The sequence below is a fragment of the Schistocerca cancellata genome, chromosome 7, assembly GCF_023864275.1.
Source record: "Schistocerca cancellata isolate TAMUIC-IGC-003103 chromosome 7, iqSchCanc2.1, whole genome shotgun sequence".
Taxonomy (NCBI): domain Eukaryota; kingdom Metazoa; phylum Arthropoda; class Insecta; order Orthoptera; family Acrididae; genus Schistocerca; species Schistocerca cancellata.
Genome location: NC_064632.1, coordinates 375,485,743 through 375,512,957, shown reverse-complemented (window position 1 = coordinate 375,512,957; position 27,215 = coordinate 375,485,743). Strand labels below are relative to the sequence as shown.

Below are 27,215 nucleotides of genomic sequence, written 5' to 3'. Positions count from 1 at the left end.
CTAAACGGACACACAATATTTTTAGCGCAACGCAATCTGACTTTCAATATTCCCTACAAAAAAATGGCCCTTACTAACAATAACTTTCACCTTTCATGAATCACTTACCTCACAAAAATATTCGTTCCTCAAACGACTGCAATACAGTGTGCGCCAATACTGCCAGCTGAATAAAAGATTCTAACTACTGAAGGCACTAACTACTGATAGGCATAGTTAGCAAATGAAAGATTTTGATAGAGAACAAACAATGTATTTACCTTAATAGTGTTCGAAAGTCATAATATATATATATATATATATATATATATATATATATATATATATATTAGTTCATGACATCAAGTCTTAAAAATTTCGTTTTTCTGACGGACACATGTCCAGATCGTCCGCTTTCAAAACTCTGCCGTCTCTCTTCCCCACATCCACCACTGCTGGCGGCTCACCTCCAACTGCGCAACGCTACGCGCTGTTCACATCCAACTGCCCAACACTACACAAGCGAATATTCCAGCAATGCAAACTAGCCACAGACTGCACACAGCACAGCCAGTGATTTTCATACAGAGCGCTACGTGACGTTACCAACATAAAAACCTAAACAGCCTACTTACAAGGTGTGTGATCCGCAGGAACGGCTGCGCCGGCGGCGGCGGGGAGAGCTTCTTCGCGCTGGTGGAGGAGTTCCGGCCGGTGCTGGACCAGCGCAGCCCGGGGCCCGCCGAGTACCTGCGCGGCCGCGTCGAGCCGCCCCCGCAGCGCGACAACGCCGCCAACGCCCTCGTCGACGAGCGGCCTTCCGCCCCCGCCGCCTCCGCTGCCGCAGCGGCCGCGTCCCCCGGTGCCGCCTCCGAGCGCAGCCCCCGCGCGCGCCTCAAGCTGCACCGCTTCTGGTCCGCCACCAACGGCGCCAAGTCCACCCCCAGCAGGTGAGTTCCGCTGCAGGCGCACACTCGACGTCACGCGAAGTATCGAAGTCAGCAGGAACTGATATCGACTCTCGTTAGTGTTCGATAGGGGGTATTTGGGGGCGCCATCTTGGATTTCGTAGTTGAAAATTTCCTTATCATAACTTGCGTGTAATTAAAGTATGCCGCTTCAAGGCAACGTCACATAGAAGATTTATTAAAACACGGCGGTCTTGGTATGATTTGTATGCTCAAACGTAACATAATGACGTATCAGCAGTTAAAGCTTTCATTACATCTAAGTTACAACAATAAGTGTGAAATTTCCTCAGGTCATCGTGGTGTAGTGATCATGCATTGGAGTTATGAAGTGTAAAGTAGCGGTTTAGCGTCCAGCCGTTTTCAATTTTTATTCCTTCGAATTTATGAAAAGTTTCTTGGACTTCCTTATTAATGTAATGGAAGGGCCCATCGACCAGCTCGGGATTTTGACGATCTGACCCGCCAGTTGGACAGAATTAGGCACAGTATTCCTCAGCTCTATAAATCATGGCCAAGCAGGATAACTTCTTGCATAAGGTCCAGATATGGACCAACGCGTTATTGATTTCTTCAATGTGTGTAGGTTTTTCTCTCGAATAAATCAAATGGTTCAAATGGCTCTGAGCACTATGGGACTTAACATCTGAGATCATCAGTCCCATAGACTTAGAACTACTTAAACCTAACTAACCTAAGGACACCACACACATCCATGCCCGAGGCAGGATTCGAACCTGCGACTGCAGCAACAGCGCGGTTCCGGACTGAAGCACCTAGAACCGCTCGGTTACAAGGCCTAATCATCCAATTTTTCTGATACTGGAATCATTTGTTGGCTGTACATATCCATTACATCTATCGATTTCCGTCGCAATCAGACAATTCTTTTGTGGTGGGTCGCATTTTTTGTTCTGTCTTCGCCGGCCGCAGGGTCTAGCGGTTCTAGGCGCTCAGTCCGGACCCGCGCGACTGCTACGGTCGCAGGTTCAAATCCTGCCTCTGGCGTGGATGTGTGTGATGTCCTTAGGTTAGTTAGGTTTAAGTAGTTCTAAGTTCTAGGGGACTGATGACCACAGATGTTAAGTCCCATAGTGCTCAGAGCCATTTGAACCATTTTTTTCTGTCTTCGGGTGTATCTTCTGTAATATTTGATGTCATATAGATGCAATATGGTCAGAAACAGTCTGTAAAGCTCCTAAGAGTGTTGCAGGATAGGTTGACCTGAGAAATAATTGATAAGACAAAAATTCGATACGTTGTACCGTTTCGGAAGTAATTAGCATTGGAGTTAGCGAATTAGGCCATTGCGCGCGAAAATTCAAGGGCTTCTATCCTAACTAGCATCCCATGCCCAAGCTTTGTATAGCTCTTTGTTCGGTTTTAGGAACCAAACGAAGAACAAATTTGCCGGCCAGGGTGGCCGAGCGGTTCTAGGCGCTACAGTCTTGAACCGCGCGACCGCTACGGCCGCAGGTTCGAATCCTACCTCGGGCATGGATGTGTGTGATGTCGTTAGGTTATTTAGGTTTAATTAGTTCTAAGTTCTAGGGGATTGATGACCTTAAAGTTAAGTCCCATAGTGCTTAGAGCCATTTGAACCATTTGAAGAATAAATCTGGCGACACGTTCTCTGGTGGGCTACTTGAATTTGCGCTTGAAACGGCCTGAGTGGGAAACTTTAGTGTTAATTAACTCGAAAACGGCGCAGCGTATAGATATTTTTTCTTAACAATTATTTCTCAGCGCAAGCTACAGTGCAACACCGTTGCATGCTTTTCACAATGTTTCGGCCACCCTCTATAAAGAGTGAGTTGTCACTGTAGGTAATTTACAAATTAAGCATGGATTACGCAAATGCGCGTAATATTCAAAACACGTTGACCATTTTGTAAAAATACCAACTGCCACTCAACCAGAACAAAAAGCGTAGAAAATACTGACAAATCTTACGTAAATTGAAGGTGAAGAGGAGGAGAACGTTAAGGAAAAGGAAAGATCATTGCTGTCAGCTGCATCGGGACATTACGCGGAGTCTGCGGCGACGAGTGAAAATGTTTACCGGAGCGCGACTCGAACCCTAGATCTGCCGCTTTCTAGGCAGGTGAGTTAAGCACTACCCCATACGGGACACTGCTTTCCGCAACTGTGCGGACTATCTCATCATGCCTCACGGCCGATCCACATTCCCATCGAGCGCCTCCTACCCGCCGTCGCTGTCCATTTCCTCCATGTTTGCTCTTTGAGATCCCCGCAGGAGGTCGGACAACAAATCGTACCAATACCAGCGCGTTTCCGAGAGATCTTCAATGTACTCGTGTTCTGAAACAGCTTTTATTAATAGAATAACATAAAATCCTGACCAGTGGTCTGTTAACATGGACGGGGGCGGGGAGGGCGGGGGGGGGGGGTTTAAAAGTCACTTGTTTTAGTTTTTCTTTAATATCTCGAAAACCGTGGCTCCTAGTGAAAAAGTTGCCCAGTATAAAATTCTGTTACATTAAATTTCCCACAGAAAGGGTCACGTTCGTTTTTTTTCTGGGGTTTATAGTTTCTTCATTGTAGGGGATGGAAAAATCTCAGTACATTAAAAATAGTGTGTTAATGGTATAAAATTAATGATTATTGTTAAATAAATGAAGTGGGTTAAGAGCAACAATCAACTGTGCGCACCGCATCTGAGTGCAAAGACAGTCAGTGGGGAAGTGTGATTTTGGGCGCCGGCCGCGGTGGTCTCGCGCTTCTAGGCGCGCAGTCCGGAACCGTGCGACTGCTACGGTCGCAGGTTCGAATCCTGCCTCGGGCATGGATGTGTGTAATGTCCTTAGGTTAGATAGGTTTCAGTAGTTCTAAGTTCTAGGGGACTGATGACCACAGCTGTTAAGTCCCATAGTGCTCAGAGCCATTTGAACCATTTGTGATTTTGGGAGGGGGAGGGGGGTGACGTTAGACGCGTGAGAAAAGGTACGTCGCCACGCACTTTCCTTCTTCGTATATGTGCGAGCTGAAGAACGAGCAGGCGATTTCCCACTCTCTCTCTCTCTCTCTCTCTCTCTCTCTCTCTCTCTCTCTAACTCACTAAGTCACAAATATCAACTGCAGGGTACTTCACAAAGCTGTTAAATAAACGAAGTGGGTTAAGAGCAACTATCAACTGTGTGCACCACATCTGAGTGCAAAAGAATTGTATAAGAGCCTTCTGCAGCTCACTATATGATTCGCTGGCGAAGCAGTACACAGTCGCTCCCGGCGGTCGTTTATCTTGCACAAAAAGTGTTAGCACTACTTTGGTTGCAGACATGAGTTACTTATAATACTAATGCAGGAAAAGGTTATAGGCAGATACTACGTAAATCTCTGCATACTGTTCTACAGTGATAGAGGGGAAATCGATTCTTCGTCATCCTGTACTGCAGTTGCCGGCCAGAGTGGCCGAGAGGTTCTAGGCGCTACAGTCTGGAACCGCGCGACCGCTACGGTCGCAGGTTCGACCTCGGGCATGGATGTGTGTGATGTCCTTAGGTTAGTTAGGTTTAAGTAGTTCTAAGTTCTAGGGGCCTGATGACCTCAGGAGTTAAGTCCCATAGTGCTCAGAGCCCCTTTTGTACTGCAGTTGTAGCGTTCTTCCGGGAAAGGCCTCTGGGTCACGTCAGATGTTGGGAGAACAGAGGTTGGGGTGATACCCCTCATGCTGAGTGGTGTATTCCAACCATTGCCAGATGAGACAACGAAATCAACACTGCCGCATACATATTGCAGGACACGTTTTTCAGTGCAATAGACAGTTCACAGTTCCAGCTGTAAAACTTTTTTTGCGTAATGGCTGTCTCAACAACTGCTAATAAAGTATTCACTTAATAAACTGAAAATAATTCCACTATATAAACAGGTCAGTGAAGTTATTTTGTCTACTCACATGACAGTACTGGACAGGGAATGAGGAGGCATAGCGTGTCTGCAAACTGAAAAGAGAGCAGCGCTCGTGGTGAGGAACTTGCCTTTCCCAGAACACTGCAGGATGACTAAGAATCGATTTCCTCCCTAGCAGTGAAGAATGGTGTGCAGAGAATTTAACTAGGTTCTGTCCATATCTTTTTCTTGCGTTACTGTTAATAGTAGCTCGTGTCCGTATTCCATGTAATGTCAACTCGCTTTGTGGATGTAGAAAATAAATACCCGCGAGCATGTCTGCACAAAGCGTTGCCAGATATTCATAAGATGAGCTGCGCGAGAGTCGGTATAATTTTGTGGAACACCCTGGCCGGTCGCTGTGGCCGAGCGGCTCTAGGCGTTTCTAGGCGCTGCTGCTACGGTCGCAGGTTCGAATCCTACCCCGGGAATTGATGTGTGTGGTGTCCTTAGGTTAGTTAGGTTTAAGTAGTTCTAAGTCTAGGGGACTGATGACCCATAGTGCTTAGAGCCATTTGAACTATTTGGAACACCCTGTTGTTGTTCTTGTAAATGTAAGTGTCGTGTGGCTAGGGCCTCTCGTCGGGTAGACCGTTAGCGGGTGCAAGTCTTTCGATTTGACGCCACTTCGGCGACTTGTGCGTCGATGGGGATGCAATGATGACGATTAGGACAACACAACACCCGGTCCATGAGCGGAGAAAATCTCCGACCCAGCCGGGAATCGAACCCGGGCCTTTAGGATTCACATTCTGCCACGTTGACCACTCAGCTACCGGGGGCGGACAGTTGCTCATGCAAAATAGTGGGATAGAGAGAGTGGGGAACCTCCTGCTCGCTCTTCTGGTTGCAAACCTATGGAGGAAGTAAGTCCGTGACCACAATCTGGCAACCTACCTCTTCTTAACCCTCTATAAAATCCCCCCCGCCCCGTCCCTTCCACCCTGTCACACCCCCAGAATACAATTTAGCCCTCAATACGGTTGTACAGCGCTTAGATGTCGTACACATATTTAGTATTTCTTCTCAACCACATTTTATTTAACAATAAACATTAATTTTTCGTCATTAAACCACGATTTTTAATAATCTGCGACTTTTCCTTTCCAGTCGGCGACTTTTCCTTTCCAGTCCTAGAGAAAAAACGATTAGAAAAAACAGTGGGGAACGCTAGTGGGATTTTGTAATGGAAAGCATTTTCGCTATAAACTGCGGTTTTCGACATGTTCGATAAAAACTAAAAAAATGTGGCCCTTGTTATTTATTGGGCGCGAAAGGCGTTCGCAGTGCATTGTATCTCAAAAACTATGTAATTCTGATAAGAAGTACTACGTGCAGCGCCATTAACTACGTTTCCACGAAGCCCCTTACGAGCAGTTAAAGGGCAAAGTACGTAAAAAGCTAGTGGCCGGGCGTAAAAGCGACATACCAGGAGCCGTTTGTTAAAAAAATAATTCTCAGCACAGAAGTTCCAGAAATATACCGCATTAGTTCATTCACTGGCCGACATACAGATGGCGGACAAAGGTATGGAAAAATCACAAACACAAAACACTACCATGCGCAATACGGTGTAGGAAAACAGTTGATTTTCAAAACAGCGCCGGTCGGAGTGGCCGAGCGGTTCTAGGCGCTACAGTTTGGAACCGCGCGACCGCTACGGTCGCAGGTTCGAATCCTGCCTCGGGCATGGATGTTTGTGATGTCCTTAGGTTAGTTAGGTTAGTTAGGTTTAAGTAGTTCTAAGTTCTAGGCGACTGATGACCTCAGCAGTTAAGTCCCATAGTGCTCAGAGCCATTTGAACTTTTTTTTTTTTTTTTTTTTTTTTTTTAAAAAACAGCTTCCAGTCGTCTCGGAGTGGGTCAAGATTGGTCATGTATGGTTTCCAAGGAAATCTTAAAGTAATTACTGCTAAATAGTGGCCTGTTCGGACAACATGGAGGTAGACAGTGCTCCATCACCCCTCTCTTCAAAGTAGACCACACGGGCTCAGTAATGTTGAGATTTGGTGATTGTGGTGGCCAGACGAGACGCGGCAATTCATCCTCGTGCTCACAAAACCAGCCCTGGACGATGTGAGCTGTGCGGACAGCGAACACATCACCACCGTTGGGAATCAAATATTGCACCGTGAGATCGATCTGATGAGCCAGAATGGTCCCATAATCCTTGACAATAATGCGACCTTGCAGAGTAACCATACGTCCTGTGGAAGAGGGAAGTGCATGACCACAATCCGGCGACCTACCTTCCCTCACACCTGGCACCTCACATCTCTCAACTTTAGTCACACCATCGCTGCCCAAATCATGACCGAACACCCGCCATGTTTCACATCTATAACAGTAAAAGAAAAAAATGCACACATCAAAAAAGGTTTTGCATCACCTCGGTTGCAATAGTTTGGGAACCTGTGCACAAAATTGGAATAGAGATCAACAAAAACATCATTTCTGCTCTTTTTATTGCTCATGAAAACCAGACATTGCATGTTGCAATCATGGACTGTGCGGCTGGTCCCCCCCTCGGGCATGGGTGTGTATGTTTGTCCTTAGGATAATTTAGATTAAGTAACGTGTAAGCTTAGGGACTGATGACCTTAGCAGTTAAGTCCCATAAGATTTAACATACATTTTTTTGCATGTTGTACCACCATACAGCGAGACATTCAGAGGTGGTGGTCCAGAAAGCTGTACACACCGGTACCTCTGATTCCCAGTAGCACGTCCTCTTGCATTGATGCATGCATGTATTCGTCAATGCATACATACTATCCACAATGTCATCAAGGCACTGTTGGTCCAGATTGTCCCAGTCCTATTCGGCGTAGATCCCTGAGAGGGGTTGGTGGGTCACGTAGTCCACAAACAGCCCTTTTCAATTTCTCCCAGGCATGTTCGATAGGGTTCATGTTTGAACAACATGCTGGCCACTCTAGTCGAGCGATGTCGTAATCGTGAAGGGAGTCATTCACAAGATGTGCACGATGGGGGCGCGAATTGTTGTCCATGAAGACGAATGCCTCGTCAAAATGCTGTCGATATGGTTGCACTATGGGTCGGAGGATGGCATTCACGTATCGTACAGCCGTTACGGCGCTTCCCATGACCACCAGCGGCGTACATCGGCCCCATATAATGCCACCCAAAAACAGCAGGTAACATCCACCTTGTTGTACTAGCTGGACAGTGTGTCTAAGGCATTAACTTTACCGGGTTCCCTCCAAACACGTCTCCGACGATTGTCTGGTTGGAGCCATATGCGACACACATCGGTGAAGAGAACGTGATGCCAATCTTGAGCGGTTCATTCGGCATGTTGTTGGGCCAATCTGTACCGCGCTGCGTGGTGTCGTGGTTGCAGATATGGACCTCGCAATGGACGTCGGAAGTGAAGTTGCACATTATGCAGCCTATTACGCACAGTTTGAGTCTTAACACGACGTCCTGTGGCTGCACGAAAAGCATTATTAAACATGCCATAATCCGTAGGTAGCGGTCATCCACTGCAGTAGTAGCCCTTGGGCGGCCTGAGCGAGGCATGTCATCGACAGTTCCTGTCTCTCTGTATCTTCTCCATGTCTGAACAACATCGCTTTGGTTCACTCAGAGATGCCTGGACATTTCCCTTGTTGAGAGCCCTTCCTGGCACAAAGTAGCAATGCGGACGCTTTGAACCAGGGTGTTGACCTTCTAACATGGTTGAACTACAGTCAACACGAGCAGTGTACTTCCTTCCTGGTGGAATGACTGTAATTGATGGGCTGTCGGACCCCCTCCTTCTAATAGGCGTTGCTGATGCGTGGTTGTTTAAATCGTTGGGCAGGTTTAGTGACATCTCTGAACAGTCAAAAGGACTGTGTCTGTGAGGCTGTTTCTGTGGTACAATATCTGCAGTCAACGTGTATCTTCAGGAGTTCTGGGAACCGGGGTGATGCAAAACTTTTTTTGATGTGTATGTTTTTCAGTTAAGTGCAATCAGCTTTAAACATACAGTGTCCATCAAGAACCAAGCAAAAGTAAAAAAAGTAAGAAGTGAAGAAAAGTTCGCTGCACGGAACGGCGCACGAACTCAGCTGACGTTTTGCAATTACCTGATCGGTATCTGTCAGGCGCGAGCCGAACGCAATCTCTCACAGTCTGTACACTCCATAGTCTAGGCTGTACGACTTCAGCACCACGTTTTCCTGTTACGGGCATTTGAGTCACCGATGAGTTGTTTTGGAATTCCAGCGCACACTGCAATTTCCTGCTTATGGAGCTTTCTTCGTGTTGTTTTGGTCCTGACAAGGTTCGCGAGTTTGACATTCATCTGTGCAGTGGTTTTTGCAGCCCTTCAGTGGCAGTTCGTCACGATAACTCAACACACAATTTCGTCCGCGTTGTACCTTAGCTGATGACGTTTATCGCTTCCCCTGTATGCGGTATAAATCTTCGATAAGGAGCCTCTTTAAACACCAAACACTTCGGCTCATGGCGTTACGGAAGTAGCCACAATACCAGCCATTTGCCCACGTCCGAATGCACTGAACTCCGACATAATGCACTTACAAGCATACGGAATACTGCACGTTTAGCTGGCATCTGCTTTTTTGTTCGGACAGGCATTTCTGGTGGTGTTTCCATATTTTGACTATGCTCAGCTTTCAGTATTTGTGCGTGGTGTCGATATGGAGCTGCAAATACCTGAGGAGCTCTTGAATTTGGTACCGCTCGATTACACCCCAAGATGACTTGATATTTTTTGAAGCCGCTTGTTGGTCAGTTTTAGAAAGTACGAATTCGCCATGGAAGATGCTCCATTCTGTAGCCACAGAGGATGCACCACAAATGATCGGGCGTCACCAGGGTTTCGCTGCTCGTTTAAAAAATAAACTGAATTCGGAAAAAAACGTTTCAGCTGTTATTTGCTTCATTCACCAAGAGACACTGTGTTCTGAAACAATGGAAATGGTTATGTAATGAAATTGTCGTATGGCACTGGCGGCCGGGAGTACCCACCGAGTTGTGAGTCTTTTCAGTTGGGCCACTTGCGTGTCGACGATGATGATTAAGGCAACACAACACACGATTTCCGAGCGGAAAAAAATACCTGCCCCGGCCGGGAATCGAAACCGGGTCCGCAGCGTGGCATTCACTCACTGACCACTCAGCGAAAGAGGCGAACAGAATTATCACTCGTCTAAGAAGGCGGGCGGACAGATTTAACGAAAGTTGTGGTCACGTATGTGAATTTTGTTCAACGTAATGGTGTAAATCACCGCAAGTTCATAGGATTCTTAAAATACAGGACGAGTCAGGTAGAAAGGTACATGCTTTGAGGGAAATGTATTGTATTAGTGATCCTGAACAAAAAAATGTCATGTGAACTTATGTCTTGTTCTTAAGTGTTTCCGAGCAAGCTAATGGAAACAGTGGGGAACAGAACAAATGCAGGTGGTAGTAAGTGAAACATCATGAGCTAACGTTTTGTTTAATTGTGTACATTGTCTCACAAAAGGTGTTCAAGAAGTCCACCGTCAACCGCAACGCATTTTGAAGCTGTTACAAAGAGCTGCTGTGTTGCTGATTTGAGCTCATTCGGGAAGACGAGCCTGTCCCGGATCGAATCATCCTTTACCTGAGCACACGCATGTGAAATACGAACAAGAAGTTCCTCCACTGTGTCCACTCTGCGCTTGTAGACTTCGCCCTTAGCCAACCCCACAAACAGTAATCTAATGGAGTAAGTCCGGGTGACCACGGTAGGCATGAAATGACTCCACGGACTCGTCGTCATCTATGCGCAAGTGAAGTGCGCATTGAAATGGTCAGTAAAGACAACATCTGCGGAGCCTAATGCAACTCTGATTGTGTTCGCGAGTGAGTGCTGGTGAAGGAGAACATTCGACTGTCGCCTGTGATTTTTTTCAAACAGATAATTGTTGGGTACGTTTAAGAAAATATGTTCGTTTGAAGTTTTTTATTTAGAATCACTAATACTAACACCCCTCAAAGCATGTAACTTTCCTCCTGACTCATCCTGCATATGAAAGCGGAATATGGGGACATAGTTCGTTGGCTGAGTTGGGGTAAAGTTCCAGATACGTACTTTTTCACTCGTGAGGAAAAAATCTCTCTTTATCGAAATGAAAGCGGAAGAAATGCATTGCCTGACAGTTCTAAAATGGGTACCAGGCCTAGCGTTCGTGTCTGACGTTACTACGCACAACTTACTCGTACATTTGTCATTGCAGGACAAAGAGAAGCTAATAGATGACATCCACGACAAAAACAGAGCGTCCTCAGAACAGTTATGTTTGTTGGAGAGGCAAATGAATGATGGGATTTTTAACATTCCTCAGTCGTCTGGCTTTTCTCAAACTATCTGAACCTGAAACTTCGTGGCAGATTAAACCTGTGTGCCGGACCGAGACTCGAAATCCGGACCTTTGCCTTTCGCGGGCAAGTGCTCTGCCAACTGAGCTACCCAAGCACGACTCACGACCCGTCTCCACAGCTTCATTTCCGCCAGTACCTCGTCTCCTACCTTCCAAACATCACAGAAGCTCTTCTGCGAACCTTGCAGAACTAGCACTCCTGGAAGAAAGGATATTGCGGAGACATGGCTTAGCCACAGCCTGGGGGATGTTTCGAGAGTGAGATTTTCACTCTGCAGCGGAGTGTGCGCTGAAATGAAACTTCCTGGCAGATTAAAACTGTGTGCCGGACCGAGACTCGAACTCGGGACCTTTGCATTTCGGAGTTTGGAAGGTAGGAGACGAGGTACTGGCGGAATTGAAGCTATGGGGACGGGGCGTGAGTCGTGCTTGGGTAGCTCAGTTGGCAGAGCAGTTGCATGCGGAAGGCAAAGGTCCTGAATTCGAGTCTCGGTCCGGCACACAGTTTTAATCTGCCAGGAAGTTTCATATCAACGCACACTCCGCAGCAGAGTGAAAATCTCAATCTATCTGAACCTACCAGTTTATGTGATTACCAAAACAATCATATCTTATACAAAAAAAAAAAGATCCCAAGAGGCCTCCAGTTTGGAAAGGGAAATGAAGTACTTCGGCACTCCTGTCTCGTTTGCACCCGATGATTTATTACCGTCACTGCAGATAGAAGGTATAGATCTGCAAAATTCAATGTTGGTGCAAGGCTGATACTACAGCACGCCGAATTTGTCTCGGTGGTGTCATTCAGTGCAGCAAAGTATCATTTCCCCAACTACATAAAAATGACACACAGATCATGTGCCTTTTTGGGTGTACATACTGTTGTGAGCAGCTTTTCTCAGCAGTGAAGTGAATAAAAGCCACGTAACGATCTTTTCTTTAGGACGCGACAACTATCATCCTATCATGATCTCTTTGACGCCTGATTTTTCTGCTCCTTTTCTGAAAAGAAAATGTCAGTCAGAAGCCTGATAAACGCACTGAATACTTACAAAACAGTTGTTTACTTTTTTCCTGAACTTACTATTTTCTCGACGTAGCACAACTGTACGTCGTAGCAGCTAGAACTGTGAGGTCGGCGATCATTTAAGGCGCCGCCGGCAGATCAAAAGGCTCGCAGTATCGCCCGTTTGATTGTTCACGGCCAGCGACAATACTCCGCGGAGCTCTGAGCGCTCCAGCTGTAACACTGAATCAACTCTCCTGCTTTTTAAAACAGGTAGTCCGGCGTTTAGTGCAGAATGTTCGGCTAAATATAATCTCATTTTTCTTGGACCTGGCAAGTGTAGGCGTGGAGTGGACGCCAGGCGGCGACGTGGCGCTGTTTCAAGCCACCTCCATCGTAACAAACGAGGCAACCTGTCAAGAGACTCGCGGTGGCGAAACTAAATGAAGCTTCCGGTATGCTTCGAAACTGATGTTCGTTGTTGTGGTCTTCAGTCCTAAGACTGGTTTAATGAAGCTCTCCATGCTACTCGATCCTGTGCAAGCCTCATCATCTCCGGATAACTACTGCAACCTACATTCTTTTGAATCAGCTTACTGGATTCAATTCTTGGTGTCCCTCTACAATTTTTACTCCACACTTCCCTCCAATACTAAATTAGTGATCGGTCGATGTCTCAGAACGTGTACTGTCGCCCGACCCCTTGTTTTAGGCAAGTTTTGCCACAAATTTGGCGGCCGGTGTGGCCAAGCGGTTAAAGGCGCTACAGTCTGGAACCGCGTGACCGCTACGGTCGCAGGTTCGAATCCTGCCTCGGGCATGGATGTGTGTGATGTCCTTAGGTTAGTTAGGTTTAAGTAGTTCTAAGTTCTAGGGGACTGATGACCTTAGAAGTTAAGTCCCATAGTGCTCAGAGCCATTTGAACCATTTGAGCCACAAATTTCTTGTCTCCCCAATTCTGCTCAGTACCTCCTCAATAGTTATTCTATCTACCAGTTTAATCTTAAGCATTCTTCAGCAGCACCACATTTCAAAAGCCTCTATTCACTTCTAGTCTAAACTATTTATCGTCCATGTTTCACTTCGATACAAGGTTACACCCAGGCAAATACCTTCAGAAAAGACTTTCTGACAATTAAATCTATTCTCACATTAACAAATTACTCTTCTACGGAAACCCTTTTCTTACCATGGCCAGTGTACGTATTATATCCTCTCTACTTTGGCCATCATAAATTATTCTGCTGCCCAAAGAACAAAACTCATCTACTGCTTTGGGTGCCTCGTTTCCCAATCTAGTTCTCCCAGAATCACCTGATTTAATTCAGTTACATTCCATTACCAATACGCTGTCCATACCGTTCAACTGTTCTTCCATGTCCTTTGCTGTCTCTGACAGGATTACAATGATATCGGCAAACCATAAAGTTTTTATTTCTTCTCCCTGACCTTTAAATCTTACTCCCAATTTTTCTTTGGTTTCCTTCACTGCTTGTTCAGTGTACAGATTAAATAACATTGGGGATAGGCTACAGCACTGTCCCAACTGTCTTCTCAACCACAGCTTCCCTTTCATGCCCCTCAATTCTTACCGCAACCGTCCGGTTTCTGTACAAGTAGTAAATAGCCTTTCGCTCGCTGTATTTCGCCCCTGCTATCTTCAGCATTTCAAAGAAAGTATTCCACTTAATACTGTCGAAAGGTTTCTCTGAGTGTACAAATGCTATAAACGTAGGTTTGTCTTTCCTTAATATATCTTCTAAGATCAGTCTTACGGTCAGTATAGCATCGTGTGTACTCACATTACTCCGGAATCCAAACTCATCTTCCCAGAGGTCAGCTTCTACTACTTTCTTCATTCTTCCGTAAAGAATTCGTGCTAGTATTTTTGAACTATGACTTATTAAATTGATTGATCGGTAATTTTCACACCTGTCAGCAACTACTTTCTTTGGAATTGGAATTACTACGGTCTTCTTTAAGTCTGAGGTTATTTCACCTGTCTCATATGTCCTGCATACCATATGCAAAAGTCTTATTATTTCAGGATCTCCCAAGGCTATCAGTAGTTCTGACGGAATGTCGACATAGGTCTTCCAGTGCTCTGTGAAATTCTTCTCCCATCTCATCTTCATCTACGTTTTTTTCCCTTCCGGTAATATTGCCTTCAAATTTATCTCCCTTGTACAGACACTATATACTCCTTTCAGATTTCCCTTCTTTACTGGTTTTCCACACGAACACTTGATATTCATACAACTGCTTCTCTTTCCTCCACAATGGACTTGCATTCGGGAGGACGGCGGTTCAAACCTGTGTTCGGCCATCCTGATTTAGGGTTTCCGTGATTTCTCTAAATCACTTCGAGCAAATGCCGGGATGGTTCCTTTGAAACGGCACAGCTGATTTCCTTCATCATCCTTGACACAATCTGAGACTGTGCTCAGTCTCTAATGACCTGGATGTCGACGGGACGTTAAATGCAATCCTCCTCCCTTCCTTTAATTTTCATTAATGGCCTATTTAATTTTAATGTGATCTGTAGTGCACCTTTTACAGAATATTATTGATATAGATGTAATGACTGAGACGAAAAACACGTGTTTATACTGTGTGTACTCTACGCTCTAGTAATTATAATATAGACGAGTAACTTAGAATACGATGCAGCCTTTAGCACAGCAAACGACAGGTCCTGTGAAAGAAATAATAAAGAACATAATAAGATTTCCTTTTATTTTATATGTCTGGGAGCATAGTTTGTAAAATCATATCAATTTCATAACCTTAGTACGAGATAGTAGTTATTATACAAATTATTGAAGTACTTCTTTTCGTGCAATTATTTTATTGAATTCTCAATAACATCGTTGAAATGCGTTTCATTTGAAACTTTTTTTTCAGTTGATAAAATGGACAGACTTGCTAGTCGTTCTTGATTTATCATAGAGCGGAGGTTTTTTTTAGTTTGTTTCAGTTCAGAAATACTTCCCTGGCATGATGTCTCAGACACAAATAGTCAAGTGGTACTCGACTATAAGTGATGCACAGGGTAATGCTTCGCTTAAGTTCTATTTAATTAGAAACTGAAGGATTTCTTGGGCTGTCCTAGCAGCAACGTCCACACTCGTGTCGGTTGCACGTAGATGCCTACGATATATTTTTATTTCTTCCAGAACCTGCTCTTTATCAATCTCCTCGTGAATTACCAGCAGATTCTGCAGTCCTACGCCCAGGGAGTCTTCCGGAGCTTCAATCACAAATTTTGTTTCAGCAGTTTGGAAAATTTTGGTGGTTTCTCTCGTGGCTTTGTATCGTCGTGACATCCCCTATATAAATCGGTCTGTGCGTTCAAACATTGATCGATGAACTACTTCTTCAATCGATAATCCAGGGTCATTAGCTAGTTCACCCGACATTTTCCTATTTTCCCTCCTTCTTCCTCGTCGGTCAATTTTAATGCCCAAATCATTGCATTTTTAGTGCCAAAAGTAACAGTATTGTCTATAATGATAACAATAATAATATTAGTTCGTTCCGTCACTAAAATATCATTCGTGGCTTTTAATAGGGTGAGTCGTTTATCCAAAGTAATTTTTGAAGACTGTATTGGTCGCCTAAATTTACTTACTCCAGTATCGTATGTCAAAAGCTGATGTAGTCAAAAAGATAAAATTCACATATAGCTGGAAGGAGCAAGCTTGTTTCAGATCTAGTATCGATGTTTGCCTTAAACGGATCTTGCATATCTTCCAAAGTGTTCACATTTGTTTCTCCGTTTTCTTTTATGCCTTTAAACTGAACTGTAATGAGCATTCCAGCGAGTATCATCAAGGAATCGTTTCAGACTTTTTCCTCCTTCCCATCTATATTTAGAAGACAAGAAGAATGAATAGAAATTCTCAACAGTTCCGAAACAGGCGATGCTAGAGGGAAAACATGGGACTGAATTAATTCCACAAAGATTTAAGGAAAGATAACCATAGCGAATGAACAGTGCTACTGGACTGACTTCTCGAATTTTTCGTTGTACTTCTGATACCGACGCGGCATGTCATAACCTCGAGTCCTGCACTACGCAAAATTCAACTCATCTTTTTCCAGCCGCTGTTTATCTTTTGACACATATTTTGTTCGGTGGTGGGAAAACTCATTAGTCAACAGAGCCAAATATCAATAATAGGCCTGCAACGACTGAAACTGCTTTTGAAACGCAAATTCTTTAAATTTAAACTGCTATTAACTTACTTAGGGTACTCCTAAGCTATCCTCTTCTAAAAATCTCAATCCGATTGAGATAAGTTCGTTAAGTCACTCCCCCCCACCGCTCCTTCCAGTTCTCCAATCCACACTCCTCTCTCGTCTTTCGTTCATCCTCTATATACGAACCATCTCAACAATCTTGCTGAATATTCAGCGCTACATCTCCTTCCACTCCACAACGTTCTCCAAAATTAAGTTAACAAACTTGAATTAAAGTTTTAAGTCTTGGTTAAATTGTAGGTTCGCTGGATAAAACTTGATATGATACTCAAGATATTAGATATTGTTCAAAATAAATTGTGATATATCCACAAAATTAAACCATGACAATGACTAACAAGCACTGATGTGAACAGCGGTCTTGTACCTCCTCGGAAAGTTTGGTAAGTAAAGTTTGACTGCTGTTGTTTTGAATTTTTATACACGATTGCAGGTTCTCGTTAATAAAACGACTTCTCAGTTCACTATTGACTGCCGGCCGGAGTGGCCGAGCGGTTCTAGGCGCTTCAGTCGGGAACCACGCTGCTGCTACGGTCGCAGGTTGGAATGCTGCCTCGGGCATGGATGTGTGTGATGTCCTTAGGTTAGTTAGGTTTAAGTAGTTCTGAGTCTAGGGGATGATGACCTCAGATGTTAAGCCCCATAGTGCTCAGAGCCATTTGAACCACTTTTTTTTTTACTCTTGATTAGGTTCATGCTTGAAAATGATCGTTCATATGCAGACCCGAATAAGGAAACAACAACGAAGCTAGTTTAGTCGGCTGATAATATGAGTCAATAATTCTATTCCAGATGTTAAAAATGAACTTACCTCCTTTCTCCGTCGATCAAAGTTGACCACTTTTGCTGTAAACTAAATTCACATTTTTTCCCAATATTTCTCTATCGGTACAAAGACGTTTAAATTTTGAGTTCCACAAATCATTGTTATTTAAATCCAGCAATTTCATTTCATAGTTGTCTATGTCAATATCAAAGGAAAAAAATTAATTGAAACTTTCCTGGCAGATTAAAACTGTGTGCGAGACCGAGACTCGAAATCGGGACCTTTGCCTTTCGCGGGCAAGTGCTCTACCAACTGAGCTACCCAAGCATGACTCACGCTCCGTCCTCACAGCTTTACATCCGCCAGTACCTCGTCGCCTACCTTCCAAACTTTACAGAAGCTCTCCTGCGAACCTTGCAAAACTAGCACTCCTGAAAGAATGGATATTGCGGAGACACGGCTTAGCCACAGCCTGGGGGATGTTCCACAATGAGATTTTCACTTTGCAGCGGAGTGTGCGCTGATATGAAACTTCAAGAATGCTAGGAAAGTGCCAGGGAAGTTTCATATCAGCGCACACTCCACTGCAGAGTGAAAATTTCATTCTGGAAAAATTTAATTATGTTGCAGTGCCTTCCAGATGTTCTTTAACGAAGTCCAACGTCGCCGTGTTTCAGAATTCCTGAAGCCTGTTGAGAAAAGTTTCGCTTATATTTCGAAGTGTTGTTTTGTAATAGCAAACGTCAGTATCAGAATGATTTTCTTGGCGGTGTTTCAACAGGCTTCTAAATTGGATCAGTTTCTCTTCCAAAATACTGAGCAAAAAGGGTAATTTGTTTTCGAATGAAGTAACTTCTAACATTGTTTCCTTTCTCCTGTAGTTTACGATTAAGCTGACTGAGGCGAAACATAACGTCTAACATGAAATTAAGTTTTTGGATGCACTGATCGTCCGTTAGCTCCGGATAGTGATAACCCTTCTCAAGTAAAAATACTTCAATTTCTTTCATTAACGAAACGAAACATTTCACGTTTCCTCTTGATAACCAGTGTGCCATGTTATGCACCAGAAGATCTCAGTGCTCGCTCTACAGTTCAACAAAAAAGTTCTTTACGTGAGAAACGATTAAAATCTTAGCATTGCATTTTCGCGCCTGCACGCGGCATTTTGCGCAAGAGCCACACTCAAGGAGTCAAAGAACCCTATGTGGTCCGCGAGCCGCAGTTTGCCGACCACTGCTCCAGTTCATCCTGTTGAATTTTCGTATTCGTAATGCAAACTACATAATAATAATAATAATAATAATAATAATAATAATAATATTGTTTCTGAAGGATACAAACGGCCATTAGGTTTGCACAAACATTATTGTATTTATCTGGTTTAGACACCAACCAAGGGTACCTTTCGACACAGTAAGTTACAGTTACATAGGTTCGCTTTGCATGGAGAGATAATAAAACCATATTCCCTAAAGTGATCAAGTCACATAAGTAAAAGTTACCTTGTAAAGCCAATATAAAACCCCAAGTATAGCAATCAGCTAGGATTGACATCAGACTACCGTAATAACATGTATAGCCTTTGAAAAGGTGATTTGTAAAATGTAATATTTCATACAAGAATTAATTAATCGCTAGTATGATTTTCACTGCACTTGCGCACGTATTTGTAAACTATACATACAGTACACCTGTGTACATGACATGTTGTTGCTGTTGTGGTCTTCAGTCCTGAGACTGGTTTGATGCAGCTCTCCATGCTACTCTATCCTGTGCAAGCTGCTTCATCTCCCAGTAACTACTGCAACCTAAATCCTTCTGAATTTGCTTAGTGTATTCATCTCTTGGTCTCCCTCTACGATTTTTACCCTGCACGCTGCCCTCAAATACTAAATTGGTGATCCCTTGATGCCTCAGAACATGTCCTACCAACCGATCCCTTCTACTAGTCAAGTTGTGCCACAAATTTCTCTTCTCCCCAATCCTATTCAGTACCTCCTCATTAGTTATGCGATCTACCCATCTAATCTACAGCATTCTTCTGTAGCACCACATTTCAAAAGCTTCTATTCTCTTCTTGTCTAAACTATTTATCATCCACGTTTCACTTCCATACATGGCTACACTGTATACAAATACTTTCAGAAACGATTTCCTGACATTTAAATCTATACCCGATGTTAACAAATTTCTCTTCTTCAGAAACGCTTTCCTTCCCATTGCCAGTCTACATTTTATATCCTCTCTACTTCGACCATCATCAGTTATTTTGCTCCCCAAATAGCAAAACTCCTTTACTACTTTAAGTGTCTCATTTTCTAATCTAATTCCCTCAGCATCACCCGACTTAATTCGACTACATTCCATTACCCTCGTTTTACTTTTGTTGATGTTCATCTTATATCCTCCTTTCAAGACACTATCCATTCCGTTCAACTGCTCTTCCAAGTCCTTTGCTGTTGTCTCTGATAGAATTACAATGTCATCGGCAAACCTCAAAGTTTTTATTTCTTCTCCATGGATTTTAATACCTACTCCGAATTATTCTTTTGTTTCCTTCACTGCTTGCTCAATATACAGATTGAATAGCATCGGGGAGAGGCTACAACCCTGTCTCACTCCCTTCCCAATCACTGCTTCCCTTTCATGTCCCTCGACTCTTATAACTGCCATCTGGTTTCTGTACAAATTGTAAATAGCCTTTCGCTCCCTGTATTTTAACGCTGCCACCTTCAGAATTTAAAGAGAGTATTCCAGTCAACATTGTCAAAAGCTTTCTCTAAGTCTACAAATGCTAGAAACGTAGGTTTGCCTTTCCTTAATCTAGCTTCTAAGATAAGTCGTAGGGTCAATATTGCCTCACGTGTTCCTATAAGCCGGCCGAAGTGGCCGTGCGGTTAAAGGCGCTACAGTCTGGAACCGCAAGACCGCTACGGTCGCAGGTTCGAATCCTGCCTGGGACATGGATGTATGTGATGTCCTTAGGTTAGTTAGGTTTAACTAGTTCTAAGTTCTAGGGGACTAATGACCTCAGCAGTTGAGTCCCATAGTGCTCAGAGCCATTTTTTTTGTTCCTATATTTCTACGGAATACAAACTGATCTTCCCCGAGGTCGGCTTCTACTAGTTTTTCCATTCGTCTGTACATGACACAGGTCTCAAAAAACGTTTCATGTAGTATAACTGCGTTCAACAGACATCCACTTATCGTTCTGCTGTTCTTAAGTTACACGCAATGCTTTACAAAAATTCTAAAATTTTGGAACTCACCCATTGACAATTGCCATTGTCTGATAATACGTAAGCTTATATTATTAGGTATATTTATATTTTTCATGGTCTGGTCGTAGAGGGTTTCCAAATCTCGAGCGCCCGCAACCCCCGTGCCCCCACCTCCTAGTCTGCTCCTGGCCTAAAATGCCATACATTTTATTTTATTGCAGAGGTAGAAAGCTAAATCTGAGAAAGGTACAACACAGGTCAAAACGCATAATGTTTATTGCAGTATAATTTTTATAAGAAGCAGCAGAGCCGGCCGCAGTGGCCGAGCGGTTCTAGGCACTTCAGTCTGGAACCGCGTGACGGCTACGGTCGCAGGTTCGAATCCTGCCTCGGGCATGGATGTATGTGATGTCCTTAGGTCAGTTAGGTTTAAGTAGTTCTAAGTTCTAGGGGACTGATGATCTCAGATGTTAAGTCCTATAGTGCTCAGAGCCATTTGAATTTGAAGCAGCAGAAGATATGTGAAATTTGTCACTGTTCCTGTTGAAATTACACTGAACATGTACAGGCAGCTTAGCATCTTCTGTCATCGCCAATGGATTTTGCCAGACAGACGTGCAAGTCCACTATTCACTGGGCAGTTGCTCATAGAAATTCCATGTTTCAGCTGGCGTATGCTGCCACCTATCAAGTAAGACATTCTTCCTAATATATTTTGTTAGTTCTCATACAAAAAAACTGAAATGTTAATTGGCAATCATTTCGTTTCCTAGTACCTCTCGGCTTCTTTGCAGCGTTTTGACAAACCCACTATTGCTGAATGTTACGACTTAATCTCCCTTTTGGTGTAGTAGTGTCTTCAGGTGAAATTCGCAGCCAGACATACTGAGTTATTTTGAAGGAGCCTCTGTGTAATCATTGGTGTAGTGCACTAAGATCCCCGAAATTCCCTGGTTCCTTCTTGCAGAGAAGAAATCCGTTGTCCTTGGCATTGGCAATAACTGGAATCCAGTCGTCTGGGTGATATACGTGAAAGGATCTGATGATGATGAGTCCCATACTTCTTTACAGAGCATAGGGGAGCGACGCGGGAGAACCGCGCCGCCTTACTAGGCCAGGTCCTGGTGGAGGTGGTTTGCCATTGCCTTCCTCCGACCGTAATGGGGATGAATGATAATGATGAAGACGACACAATAACACCCAGTCTCTCGAGGCAGGAAAAATTCCTAACCCCGCCGGGAATCGAACCCGGGACCCCGTGCTCGGGAAGCGAGGACGCTATACGTGAAAGGATCTATAAGGGCAAAATCTCGTATCACATGGTAGGAGGCTCTTTCGAGGAAATTATGGTCTATAGCAGTGAAACCTTTGACGGATATTAATTTTGGAAATCATCCTAATATTTTGAAAATTTCTCGCAAATGGTTCAAATGGCTCTGAGCACTATGGGACTCAACTTCTGAGGTCATCAGTCCCCTAGAACTTAGAACTACTTAAACCTAACTAACCTAAGGACATCACACACACACATGCCCGAGGCATAATTCGAACCTACGACCGTAGCGGTCGCGCGGTTCCAGACTGTAGCGCCTAGAACCGCTCGGCCACCCCGGCCGCCATTTCTCACGAAGTTTACCATATTTTGGCCCACGTTCAAATGAAAATCGTATGCAAAATAGAAATTGTGGTCCATCCCAGTTTCGTCTATATGTTGCACACTGTATTAGAACTATGCGAAATTTAACATGTAGCTACAACTTTTTGGCTACGCGAATCTTGGTTATATTTCATTACGAGTTGCGGTTGCAACATTGTTTCATTCATATCATTAGGTGGCAGTTTTCCAGGAGCACATTTCTCTTTGATATACAGTGTAATTTCGCTATGATGTTATATTTAGGGATGATTGAGAAGGGTAAATATATTGATCTGAGGTAAAGGACACTGGTCCGAAACGACCGAGTGGAAAGTTATACGAGTAAATCGTTCTGATACCTCCGATGTGGGCGTGTTCTATTGCAAACTCATAGCTCTTCAGGCATACAATTTAGTGCCCGCGTTTACTGCGCATTTTTTTCGTGTTTTGGTCCATTCTACATCCTCCTTAAATATGGAAAGCAAACCGCTTGCAGTTGAAGAGGTCCACTGTACGAGATAACAGAACGATATTCGCTTACAACATTCGACTCGGTCGTTTCCGGACCAGGGATCCTTCTCTTACCTCAACTGATATACCGGATGATTAAAAAGTCAGTATAAATTTGAAAACTGAATAAATCACGGAATAATGTACATAGAGAGGTATGAGTTGACACACATGCTTGGAATGGCATGGGGTTTTATTAGAACCAAAAATAAAATAAAATAAAATAAAATACAAAAGTTCAAAAAAGTCCGACAGATGGCGCTTCATCTGATCAGAATAGCAATAATTAGCATAACAAAGTAAGACAAAGCAAAGATGATGTTCTTTACAGGAAATGCTCAATATGTCCAGCATCATTCCTCAACAATAGCTGTAGTCGAGGAATAATGTTGTGAATAGCACTGTAAAGCATGTCCTGAGTTATGGTGAGGCATTGGCGTCGGATGTTGTCTTTCAGAATCCCTAGAGATGTCGGTCGATCACGATACACTTGCGACTTCAGGTAACCCCAAAGCCAATATTCGCACGGACTGAGGCCTGGGGACCTGGGAGGCTAAGCATGACGAAAGTGGCGGCTGAGCACACGATCATCACCTAACGACGCACGCAGGAGATCTTTCACGCGTCTAGCAATATGGGGTGGAGCGCCATTCTGCATAAACATCGTACGTTCCAGCAGGTGTTTATCAGCCAGGCTGTGGATGATGCGATTCTGTAACGTATCGGCGTACCTCTCACCCGTCACGGTAGCAGTTACAAAACCAGAATCACGCATTTCCTCGAAGAAAATAGGCCCGATAACGGTAGATGTGGTAAATGCAACCCATACCGTGACTTTCTCGTCGTGCAATGGAGTTTCCACGATAGTTCTAGGATTTTCGGTAGCCCAAATTCTGCAGTTGTGGGCGTTGACAGACCCTCGGAGTTTGAACTGAGCTTCGTCGGTCCACAACACGTTACTCAATCAATCGCCATCTTCCGCCATCTTTTGAAACGCCCACACCGCAAAGGCCTTCCGCTTCACTAAATCGCCAGGTAACAGTTCACGATGCCGATGGATTTTGCGTACGCATAGCATCGGAGGGTACGCCCAAGTACCAACCAAACAGTAGTGTATGGAATGACGGTGCGAATTGCGACTGCACGAGCGCTGACTTCCCCGTGCATAGACGAACCCGCTACAGTCTCCATTTCTTCCTGAACTGTCTCAGCAGCATTACGCCTTGTGCTCGGTCGGCCACTAAGGAGTCTATCTTCTAAACAACCCGTGGCTTCGAACTTCGAAATCATTCTCGCCACAGCTGCATTTGTCAACGGACCTTTACCCGTTAGAATCGCCTTCCTATGGCGATAGGATCGTAACGCTGAACTAGCGCATTCCTCATTCTGATAATACAGATTCACTAAAAGCGCCTTTTCAGGTAACGTCAACATGCTGCGACTGCTGGCGCATCTGATTCTCTCTCATTACGGCTCCTTTTATACACGATTGTCATGCGCAGGCACTGACGTTTTGCTGTCCAGCACCATCTGTCCGCCATTTTGTGAACTTTGTGTGTGTGTGTGTGTGTGTGTGTGTGTGTGTGTGTGTGTGTGTGTGGTTTTTTTTTCTAATTAAACATTCCAAGCATGTGTGGCAGTGTGTGTGTGTGTGGTTTTTTTTTTCTAATAAAACATTCCAAGCATGTGTGGCAGTTTTTACCTCTCTATCTACATTATTCCGTGATTTATTAAGTTTTCAAATTTATACTGACTTTTTGATCACTCGGTATTTTTCACCCTTGAAAGTTTGCAACCTCACCACCGAATCACCCCACTCCCTCTGTGCCTTGCGTTTATTGTCCTACGCATAAATGTTAACTGTACGTATCCTTTCGTTATTTAACGGCTTTTGCGCTCCGCTTGTTGTTTGCGGCAACAAAGAACTTCGTGTTTCGACAATGGTAGCACGACCTTCGTGCTTCTCTGTGCGACAGCCGCCTTCCAGTGTGCACCGGTCACGCCTCGCCCGCGACATGTCTGTACCTCGCCGCCGCCAGGCGCCCGCGCCGCGCCACTTGTGCATGGACTGCGCCTATTGCAGCGAGATTCATTTTCCAATGTGTGATAGTAAGTGCATCGTGCGGGTCAGAATTTGCCACGTGGCTGAGATTTCCCCGTCCACACAAAGGCGAAGGTGGGTTATATACCTGTCTCTCTCTTCTCCTCCTTGCGTTACGGCCTCAGTAGGACCACGGGTAGCCCCTTCGTGGACCGCATTTTCCTCTTCTCCTCCCAGACCCTCTTCATTCTTTCTCTTCTTCTCTCCCGCTCTTCTTCCGAGACCTTCAGTTTCCGTTTCTCCTGGCGGCTCCACTGGTGACATTATAATCTTTTCCTATATTCTTCTCTGTCATTGATCTCCGGCATATTTGTCGGTGTATATTTGTTCCTCCAATTTTCCTTTTCTTCGACCTTGATCCCCAATTCCAACCAGTCCTTCCGAAGTTCAACAATTTACTTGTTACCTGTCTTTCCACTTGTCCTCCCTGTTGTTTCCCACACTCTCTTCGCCATTCTGTCCATACTCATCCTAACTACATGCCCAGCAAACCTTGCCCTTTTGAGTCTGATTTTCCCGGATATTGTTCTCATGTTCCGGCACAATTCTTCCCTAGGTCTTCGCATCCACCTCTCTCCACCTCTTTTGGGACCTAGTATTTTCTCAGTATTTTTCTCTCTTCTTTCTCTAGTAGTTCTGCCCCATTTCTTCCTAGTGTCATCGTCTCAGCAGCATATAATACTGCATTCCTCACTGTTGCCTTGTAGTGGTTTATCTTTGCCTCTGTGGCTATATTCTTTTTATTGTATATCTCTCTCGTCATATACCTGTGTATATATTTGAACACGCTGGTTTTGTAGAGTAGCATGAAATATTCAGTCAGTGTTTTTTGTTCAGTTTCAAAGCAAATTACTACTCTGCCCACTTCCCGGCCGTATCATGCTGAAAATAAAGAATGAGCGTAGTTCGATGAGCACGCGTTTTGAAACATGAATGGTCGTTGTTTTTGTTTGTAACTACAACTGTTCGAAGTATGTGACGAATGTGACAGCGCAAGTTTTATTTGTTGACAAATTATGATCGATTTCGGGCGTAGTTTTTTATTCCGAATTGTGAACACACCCCCATCTATAGTGGCCTTGTATGGAGCTGAAATCGGTCGTGGTTTGTCAAGAAGTAAATCAATCGCAACTGAGCTTGTCGTGGTTATCGGTAGTACTTTACGTGCAATATAACTTGGCACTTTTCGTAGCGATGTTGGAAGCGGACGTATCAGTGATGGCGGATAGAACTAACTTCAGCAATATTTTCCTCAGTACTAATATGTACTACTGTAATATTTTCCAATTAGTACCAAAAATTTTTGTGATTTTATAGCAACGTGATTTGAGTTTCGACTGCATAAAATTTTATAAACGATCGTTTTCTTCTTTTGTTATACCTGTTCCGTAAAAACAGGAGAAACGGAAACTGAAGGTCTCGGAAGAAGAGCGGGAGAGAAGAAGAGAAAGAATGAAGAGGGTCTGGGAGGAGAAGAGGAAAATGCGCTCCACGAAGGGGCTACCCGTGGTCCTACAGTAGTTGTGGGACGTAGGGATAGCATGCATCGCTGGCCGCTGTGGCCGAGCGTTTCTGGGCGCTTCCGTCCGGAACCGCGCGACTGCTACGGTCGCAGGTTCGAATCTTGCCTCGGGCATGAATGTGTGTGATGTCCTTAGGTTAGTTAGCTTTAAGTAGTTCTAAGTCTAGGGGACTGATGATCTCAGATGTTAAGTCCCATAGTGCTCAGAACCATTTGATCCATTTTTTGATAGCATGCATCCGCTCCCAGCATCACGAAGCTTCATTGCGTCTGTAGTAGTCTTGAGCTGTGGATCAGCTTGCCACCTCCCACCACACAGAAGCGTTATAGTTCGGAGCATGTCCATGTGAGAATTGTCTATGCGCTTTAGGGTGCTTGTGTGGCCAAATAAAACTAACAGACAACGATGGTGCTCACACACTGCTCTTGCATACCATGACGGAAGTCGCAGGCGACGGTAAAAAGGGGCTTTGCGACATTGGAAGAAGTATGTGATGGTAACTTTCGAAGTAGTGGACTGTAAGTACTCTGTCGTTTCGTTGTCAGTCATATGATGAACAGGGCAGCACTCGGCGGCTTGGAGGGGGGGGGGGGGAGGAGGAGAAGGAACCATGCCACCGTCCAGGGCGGCAGGTTTTGGGGGGCGACAAAATCTTAAAATTTAAAAATATTAGTGTGGCTTCAGAAGAGTGAATTAAACAAGACAATGAAAGTTTTATAGTGATAAAGAAGTACGAGAACAAGCTGTAAATTCAAATTATCCATAAATTTTTTTGTCTTACTGGAAACTGTTAGCGGTGTTTTGAAACAAAGCAAGCGCTAGAGTTGACCGCTCTGGTTGCGTCTTTCAAAATAGCAAAGATTGCTACCGGCGGTATTGGCAACTTGTTTCTACCATGCGCCTGCGTCTAGTTGGAAGCACCTTCAGAAGCGAACAACTTCATAATAAAGAT

General features: G+C 44.2%; 1 protein-coding gene across 1 annotated transcript in view; it reads left to right on the top strand.

Annotated features, from left to right (window-relative positions):
• LOC126092784 (signal-induced proliferation-associated 1-like protein 1) overlaps nt 1–27,215 on the top strand; it is a 175,578-nt gene that overhangs the window by 23,474 nt on the left and 124,889 nt on the right. The window contains exon 3 of the mRNA XM_049908511.1: nt 633–929. Coding sequence (XP_049764468.1) covers nt 633–929 — 297 coding nt within the window. The remainder of the gene's footprint in view (nt 1–632; nt 930–27,215) is intronic.